This window comes from Benincasa hispida, chromosome 10 (assembly GCF_009727055.1).
Source record: "Benincasa hispida cultivar B227 chromosome 10, ASM972705v1, whole genome shotgun sequence".
NCBI lineage: Eukaryota > Viridiplantae > Streptophyta > Magnoliopsida > Cucurbitales > Cucurbitaceae > Benincasa > Benincasa hispida.
Window position 1 is genome coordinate 26,823,785 of NC_052358.1, and position 9,243 is coordinate 26,833,027.

General features: G+C 32.2%; 1 protein-coding gene across 1 annotated transcript; it reads right to left on the minus strand.

Moving 5' to 3' along the window:
• Positions 1–746: 746 nt before the first annotated feature.
• LOC120087692 (G-type lectin S-receptor-like serine/threonine-protein kinase At4g03230) lies at positions 747–6,750 on the minus strand. The gene is made up of 8 exons (XM_039044554.1): positions 4,653–6,750; positions 4,073–4,552; positions 3,855–4,001; positions 3,565–3,767; positions 3,273–3,483; positions 2,950–3,187; positions 2,712–2,862; positions 747–1,210 (listed from the first exon to the last, which is right to left on the minus strand). The coding sequence occupies exons 1-8, from the start codon at positions 5,929–5,931 to the stop codon at positions 908–910; spliced, it is 3,012 nt and encodes a 1,003-aa protein (XP_038900482.1). The 5' UTR covers positions 5,932–6,750; the 3' UTR covers positions 747–907.
• Positions 6,751–9,243: the final 2,493 nt, after the last annotated feature.

Below are 9,243 nucleotides of genomic sequence, written 5' to 3' on the forward strand. Positions count from 1 at the left end.
AAACTTGAAGTACGTCTCTAGTAATTCAACTCTTTCTTCTATTTGCAATTGCAACTAAATACATACTATTGTATAACTCGATGGTGCTCTTAGAAAACAAAACGACCAACCCAACGAAGGACTAAATGTCCTTTAAATATGCATAATGGATACATGGAAGAGCAACTCTAACTTCCAAAGCAGTCGCACACCGAAAAGGAAATGGATCACTAAATAATACTACAGAAGGAAAACCCTGATAAGGAAAGTATTTTGTAGAATCAGCATTTCCATAGAACATTCCTTTGCCCGTAACTCGTCAATGTAAAGACAATTAAGAGAACGTTGATCACACGTAAACAAATATTACCAACCACATAATATCTAACAAAAAAAATTTAAAGAAAATAATTAATGGCATTAGAGCTTTATATTTTATTTTTGTAAAAGTGGTCAATTTTCACCAAGTTTAAAATCAAAGGAAAATTATTATAAATAGAAAGATCTCAAAAATATTGAATGATTAATTTGTGCAAAACTTGATTTTTATTAAAAAAAAATGTGCAAAATTTTATACTATTGAATGGTTAATTTACCACATTACTTCTTGTTAAGAAAAACAAAATGTGAATGGATGAAAACAGAAAAAAAGGTAGAAGTTGCAATACTTAACGAGATCAATGGTCTAATTTTATTAAATCGAAACAATAGATTGAAAATTGATTTAACACGTTTAGTTTAGGGATAAAAAAGAACAGTTGTCAATATGAGCTTAACTATAGTGCTTGTATTCGATTTTCTCACTTCATACTTTAATTACAATTTTTTTGTCAAAAAAAAATAAGACAATCAAATTAAAAAAAGGAAAGGTATGTTGTTGCACAGGATTTTGGGAGAACAAATTAAAATAAAAGAATGAAATCTAGAATTAACGAGGCTCAAGTAAGCTATAATCATTGCCAACGATTTCTTGATTAAAGCCCAAAGAAGAAGTTGCAGAAGAGGTAGAAGCAATGAAAGCCGGCTGTTTGGGATCTGGAAGTGAAGCAGGGTTACTGCCGGAGCTCAGCATAAAAGCTACGTTTGACATTGTGGGACGATCGTTGGGGTCTTCTTGTACACAAAGCAATCCCACAGCCACACATTTTACAACTTCATTTGGATTGCACCTTTCTCGTATGCCCACTTCTACTATTTCCAATGCTTTTTTTTCTCTCCACAAATTCCATACCTGCCAAAACAACCATTGAGTTCTAATTATAATAGAAATGTGTTCTCGTTCCAAAAAAACCTAGGTCGGGTAAACATTTCGGTCCCATTGATAATCATTTAATTTTTTTAATTTTTATTTGAAAATTAAACCCATGCACACTACTAGTACCTCCAAATTTCTTCTTCTGTTATCCACCTTTTATCTATGGTTTAAAAAACTAAGCCAAATTTTAAAAGCTAAAAAGTAGGTCTCGTTTGGTAATCATTTTATTTTTGTTTTTGTTTTTTAAAATTAAGCTTATGAACACTACTTTTTCCTTCAAATTTCTTTTTTTGTCATCTACTTTTCAACAATGGTTTAAAAAACCAAGCCAAATTTTAAAAACTAAAAAAATAGCTTTCAAAAAGTTGTTTTTTGTTTTTGTAATTTGGCTATGAATTCAACCATTATACTTAATAAAGATCATATCATTGTAAAAAGATGGTGATGAAATATACTTAATTTTAAAAACACAAAATCAAAAAACCAAAGGGTTATCAAACGGGGTTGTAATTTTTTTTTTTTTTTTTTTTGAATTTGGCTAAGAATTCAACCATTGTACTTAAGAAATATGCAAATCATTATAAAAAAGATGAGAAAATAGACTTAATTTTTAAGAAACAAAAACAAAAAAATTAAATGGTTACAAATAGGGCATTTATTTTTTATTTTTTTGTTTTTGAAAAATAAGTCTATTTCTTCTCAATTTATCTTACGATTATTTGCATCTTTCTTAAGTTCAAGAGTTAATCTTAACAAAATTATAATAAAAAAATTCTTAAACATAAATTTTATTTAGATTTTTAAAAAAACTTGCTTAGTTTTTAAAAATATTTCTAAAAAAAGTATATAACAAAGCAAAAATCTAGAGGTTGAATAAGTGTTTATAAGTTTAGTTTTCAAAAACTAAGGTCTCATTTAGTAACCATTTTGTTTTTCGTTTTTAGTATTTAAAAATCAAGCCTATAAGCACTGCTTTCACGTCTAGATTTCTTCATTTGTCATCTATTTTTTTACTAATGTTTTTAAAATCTAAGCCAAAATTTGAAAACTAAAAAATGTTTTAAAAAGAAAAATTTTCAAAGATAGAAAAAATGTGAACCTATTTATAGAGATAGCAAAAAAACACTAAACGGCACTAATTGTCTTTTATCAACTATTAGTGATTGAAACTGATAGAAGTCTATCATTGATAAAAGTTGATAAAAATCTATCCGTGTCTATCAGTGATAGAAATTTATATGAGTTTAAAATGATTAAATTTTACTATTTTGTGTAAATAGTATTCTTATTTTTCTATTTTTTAAAATCCCCTTTTTAATCACTCTTTATTTTAAAAATTTGACTAAATATTCAAATCCTTGTAAGAAATAGAGAGAAAATAGACTTAATTTCAAAAATAAAAAATAAAAAATAAAATAATAATTAAAAAAGATCTAAATGGATACCAAACAGGCATAAGAATACGTATTATTCTTACATATCCAAGAAGGTTCATGGCTTCTTTAGATTGGTAGAACCCAGTGTTCCTTCTTCCACTAACAATCTCCAACACAACTATACCATAACTGAACACGTCAGATTTCATCGAGAATGATCCATCCAATGCATATTCAGGTGACATGTATCCGCTGCAAAAGCCAACAAAACAAATACCAATTGTAAAGTGCCCACAAGGATCGATTGTAATAAATCGAATTTGGTGAAGAAAAATTTACTAAGTTCCAATAACTCTGTTGGTGATTGCCTCTGTTTGCTTGCCATCAAAGATTCTTGCTAAACCAAAGTCAGAGATTTTAGGGTTCATTTCTGCATCCAACAAAATATTGCTTGTTTTCATATCTCTATGAATAATCCTCAACCTTGAATCTTCATGAAGATAAACAAGCCCTCGAGCAATGCCCACAATGATATTAAACCGCATCTCCCAATTCACTAATAAACTCTGCGTTCGATCTAGCAAAAGAGAAGAAATAATGGTATGGAATTTGAAGATCAAAACTTAACTACAATCTAGCTAAGTAAGAGATGAAAGACTTGCCAAACATAAAAAAGTCCAAGCTTTTATTGGGCATATATTCATAGACCAGCATTTTTTCTTCTCCTTCAACACAATAGCCCAAAAGCCTGACCAAATTTCGATGTTGAAGTTTGGCGATCAGAATTGCTTCATTCTTAAACTCATCTACACCTTGGGAAGAACCTTGCGACAGCCTCTTTATTGCAACTTCTAATCCACCAGGGAAAAGTCCCTGATATACAGAAATTTTTAATTCTTCATAAACCAGCAAGTTGATGTAAAAAGACCTTTTTTATGAAGCATATGCACAAACCTTGTAAACTGTCCCAAATCCTCCTCGTCCAAGTTTGTTTGCTTCTGAGAAATTATCTGTAGCAAGAAATATGGTTTCCAGATCAAAAACTGGTACATCTATGCTTTTTTTATCATCTTCTCCAAACAATCCAGAACCTATAAAGTCTCGGACACGTTCCTCACTTTTGTACAAGTGAGCAGTTTCTTTATTTGTTCTCTGCTCTGGTATTAACAAAAACAATCAGTCAGTGGGTCGCCCAGTACATCACATCAAAACTTTCTAAAGAAAAAAGGGAAAATTTATGTTACTTTTTTTATTTTGTATCTTCCTTCTTTTGTAGTAAATATACAACATCAAGCAGGAAATTATAACAATCACCCCAGCAATGGTCACTGCAACAATGATACCAACTCTGGTATTTCTCTGCTTTGGAAGTGGCTGATTCAAACCATTCTCTACAAGTACATTAATTAGTTATGAGAATAAGGACTTTATGATTTCTGTATGGACAAGTTTCGATCTTTACCTGGACGAATTTGGCAGCTGGTACCAGTCCAGTTAAAAGAAGAATTGCACAAGCACCTCTTTGTTCCATCTGTTGATGAGTTGCAAAATGAATTCGGCCAATCGGCGCAATCTCTCGGTGAACTGCAGATTGGCTCTAATGGTTTCTCCCATTGAATATCAATTTCATTGAATTTAGAATTACAACCACTACTTACTTTGAATGTAGGCGAGTGCTCCAATTTCAGAAGCTTCTGAATTGCAGCTGTATCATTACCTTTGCAGAAAGACCCGTTTGTTGCAATGGTAAAAATTTTTAGTTGTGGATCAATGTTGGTGACCTTGTAGTTAACATCTGCCGTTTGAAAGATAACCTGACCAGTGGACAAGTTGCAACTAAAGTTACGATATAGACGATCGCCACAATTGGATTCTGTGCTCAGACTTAGAGGATAAGGGACGACGTTGGTTCCGCATGTTCTACAATCGAATCGTGTCAATTCTGAAGGGAAAATCGAAAAAGGGCAAAGTAGATTAGAGAACTGGAATAGTTCTTCATTGTTGTATAAGACTAGACGTAGATAAATTAGAATTTAAAATACCAATGTCAGAATTTTTGATACGGATGTTAACATCACCACCACCATCTGCATATTCCCAAATGCTTTGGAGGTCATCTTCCCAAATGGCGCAGGTAGTATCAGTTCTAATAGTACTTATTTCTGCAAAGGCTTTACATGTACAAGATTCAAGGCACTTGATTTTACATTCATCATCGCCATTGACTTTCACAATATTAGACGTCTTTCTCAGCTTCATATTTATTGTCAAGAAATCTCGAGCTTCAACCTCTTCTTTGATGCAAATTTCTGATTTTCTCTGGCACCCATTTGAGAAATCACCAGAATCCCATTCATCCTTAGACTTGGGTTCAAACCCAGGCAAGCACCTACAAGTGTGTATTGTGTCACTCCGACAACTAGCGAAGGTCCCACAAGCTGTTACCACACTGCATATGTTTTCTGGTTCCGACCAAATGACATACCATTTTCCACTCGCTCTGTTTCTAGCAAGGTACTGTATCTTCCCCCTGAAATCCATAACTGCTCTTGTATAATTGTAATCCAGCTCTTCATTTTGAAAAATAACGGTATAGTTGTTGTTCTTCAAGCTATTGACACTAATTTTTGATAACAAGTCTACTACTTCATCAATCTCTCCATTAGTTTCAGTAGAGTAATTTTGCCATAATTCCTTACTAACCCAATATTGTGCACTTAGTCTCTCGATGATGTAGCGGCCTCTTGTGTCCATGAGAAACGTGAAATTCCCAGATGAAGGGTCATCTAAAGCTTTCCAAGAAGTCAATTTCAAGTCCTCAGCCATGTTCATTCCCGGAAGAAATGTATCGGTTGGATTTTGGAAGCTTTGCCACAGAATTCTACCATTGACACCTGATTCCTTAAGAACTAAATTCCCAGAAGCCATCAGCTCTATTGTTGTGTTGTGATCAGAAGGGAGTTGGAGATCAGTTGACCATAAATCTAAATCAGTGTTGTTTGATGCCAATACCTTGAGGTTGCCATTTTTGATAGCGAAAACTCCACTGTTATTGTGTAGTGGCTGGTTCCTATTGGCAACCCATACAACCACCTCAGGTTTCGTGCCATGGTACCATATTCCGACGTATCTTCTAGCGTCGGAGCTTCCATTAGGACTGAAAAAACCAAGTTTGAACCTTCCTCCATCCGAAACAACAGAATCTCCATTACTGTCACTCAATATATTGACGAAGTTGCCTGTGGCTAACCAAAATAAAAGCAGAAAACACAAACATATATTGGAGGCAAAGAGATGAAGCTTCATCTTCCTTTTTCCCATTCAACTAATTACTACCATCTTCTCTTTTTGCTTCAGATTTCAATCAATTTTTTTTCTTCATACTAAATACAAAAAGGAAAATAATAATAATATTTTCATGGTCCTACTTGTGTCAGCCATCCACGTTTCGTTTTTGTTCATTGACTAGTTAACAACCATGTAGTTGTAATATATAAACCATTTTATTATATTCTTTATGGAAATATCTTAATAATCAAAGAAAAGAAGGTCCTCTCAACAGAGCATGGACGTCTCCTCTCAAAATATTTGTCACTGTGCTCTAATTCATTTATTTTTTGGACTTATGATAATTAATTTGAAGCAAAAATTCTTATTTCCTAAATTCTGCCTTTTTTCGCTTACACTAAATCCTACCTCCTTAAATGTTATTATATTGGGAGTTGAATACATTTCTTCAGAAAGACCAAGCACCCAGTGTGGACCTAGTTTATATTTTAAGCGGAATAAAGCATAATATCTAATAAAAAAAAGACCAACTCCAACAAGTGGTGAACTTTTCTATTTTGACTTGTCGTTATTTTTTCCCTATTATATCTTTGTTATATCCAAGTGGCACATTAAGTGCACTGCGGTATATATATATATATATATTTTAATAATTTGAGAAAGATATGTAATTGTTGAGTACATTGAGAAATCCTACGAAGCAAAGATACTTCATGTGAGGCAAATAATCCGTATCAGACAGGTATCGGATACCGATACTTTCAGATACGTATCTGACAAGTGATTTGACATACTATTTCTACACGTACTTTTTTTTTAAAAAAAAAAGACAAACAGCTCATTTAATCTTTCCCAATCTAAAACTAGGCAACCTATTTAAAAAGCTCACTACTCGAGTCCAAAATTAAAAAGAAAAATAAATAAATAACGGACTTCCCTAGACTAGAATAATCTAATCTCCATCTTCGAGTCTCCACAAAGTCCAATAAAATACCATTTGGATATCTTCAACAATTCAATAAAGAAGTTCTTCGTTTATCTTTATACTTCTCCATCTAATCTTCTTTTTCTTCTTTGTAATATGAATCACTTTTCTATTGCATTCTATTAATTATTGTACTTCAACGTCTTAGATGTTGTTTTTTTTGTATTGTATTTCAGTGTTTGTATTCTATTTTGTGTTATTAACTTGTATGCTAAATTTATCTATATCCTAGATTTTTTTAAAGAAAAAGAAAATGTGTTTTAACGTATCAGTATCCTCGTTTTTTAGATATATATATATATATAACGCATCCTTAGACGTATCCGTATCTTAGTTTTTTAGAAATTGACGAATCGTAGTATCTGATCGTATCTGTATCGTTTCATAGGAGAAATGTATTGGTTAAATTTTTTTCACAAAATCTAGTGTTTTAAAATTTCGTGGTAATTGTTTCTCAGTTAAAAAGAATTCTTTTTTATTTTTATTTGAATCATTTGATTATCTCTTAATTTTAAGTTTTAATTTAAACCTAAAAATATATCTAGTTGAAATTTTTGTGATAATCTTCTCTTATTTTTTTAACAATATATTTTTTATTTCGATTGGGATGATTTGATTATTCTCTTACTTTTTAAACTTTAATCTAAACAAAAATATTATTATCCATTCTTTTTTAAAATTTCGTGATAATCTGTTGTTAGGTTTTTTTTTTTTTAATTTTTTTAATTTCATGCTAATCCTCCTTGAATTAAAAAAAACACAAACTTTTTTTACTTGGATGATTTGATTAACCACTCAATTTCTACTTTAATTTAAAATTTTGTGATAATACCACCCTCAAAATCTTTATTTATTTGAAATGGGACGATTTGATTATCATTTTAATTTTTAAATTTTAATTTAAATCAAAGTATTATCAATGTTTTTATTTCGTGATAATCTTCTCATAGTGAAGAAAAAAGGAAATTTTTAAAAATGGAAAAATAAAGAAAATTATCTATACAAAATAGCAAAATTTATTCATCTTTCCCTTCCTCCGTCTTCTTCCTCTTCTCCATCTTCTTCTACTTCTTCTCATTCTTCTCATTCTCCTTCTCCTTCTCCTCGTTCTCCTTCTCCTTCTTCTTCTTTTGTCCGATCTCGGTGTCTCTCTCTAACCCAAACACTCTAACATCTAGCAGTCACCGCACTCATGCCCGACCATTGATCCACCATCGTTTGGGTCTACATCGCAGATCTTGTTGTACTTGCTGCCAGTGAGCCGACTTTTCTCTCTTTAACATATTCACTCTCTCACTTCTTCTCCGTCGGTCTGAGCTTGATTTATCTTTCTAAACCATGCATTGTAATGTCCAACAGCCACCGCACTCATGCCCAACCGTTGATCCACTGTCTTTTGGGTCTAACCGTAGATCTGGTTGTACGTCGCCATCAGTGAGCAGACTTTTCTATCTCTACTCGATTCAATCTCTCTCTTCCTCTAACTCTTAGATCTGTGCAACCCAATCCTCGTTGCAGCTAGCACTAGAGTTCATCAAATTTTTGGCCGTCGGGGGTAAGATTTTGAGCGTTTTAGATCAATTTTGTTTGGTTCTTGAACACCTATTAATACTTTCTTTTCAATAATACTTGGCATGCATAAATATTTCTTGCATAACATCTTCTTTTGATCACCATTAAACTATCTCCTCGTTTCTTTTCGGGAGAAAGTTCTCTCATCTCTGTAGACTCAGAGCGTTGACTTATCCTCTCAAAAATTCTGCCACTATGCTCTAATACATTTATTTTTCAAACTTTAGAAATTTCATTTTGAGGGAAAATTCTTATACCTAACTGCCTTAAGTCGCTCTTATTGGGGGGTCGTTTACGTTTGTGAAGAAAGACTATTAAGGGCCCATGTGGACCTATTATATTCTAATACGCTTACGACATTGGTCACATAGGCATGAGAATGAGAGATTCTCTCTCTTTTTCTTATTCTTCGAGTTGGAACAATTACATGAATCCAACCATGGATGTTTTAATTTAACTCAGCAGTATAAAATAATTGATAATTTATCCATTTAACTAAGCTCGTGTTGACAAGTTACATATTGATTTTTTTTTTTTTTAAGTTCAACATGTGGGAATATGTGAATTCAAAATTTCGGCCTTTTAATCGAGTGAATGAACCAATTTTAGTGATTTGTACATTCAATCTCCTTTTCTCCTCTATCACTCTTCTCTTTCTACCACCCTCCCCTTGCAATTGTACCGATCAACTTGTTCTTAAGATTTCAAAATATATAAATCAAATGAAAAATAACTTCAAATATGATATAAAGAATAAAGTTTTGGCCAAATTTGTCTTTCCCCTCGTA

Bases quoted from the DNA above. Each gene is read 5' to 3' on its own strand.
- LOC120087692 (XM_039044554.1), bottom strand. From the start codon at position 5,931: ATGGGAAAAAGGAAGATGAAGCTTCATCTCTTTGCCTCCAATATATGT. The intron at 4,553-4,652 runs GTATTTTAAATT...TTTTCCCTTCAG, and splicing joins TATCAAAAATTCTGACATTG to AATTGACACGATTCGATTGT. The intron at 1,211-2,711 runs GTAAGAATAATA...TTGTTTTGGCAG, and splicing joins CCATGAACCTTCTTGGATAT to GTATGGAATTTGTGGAGAGA.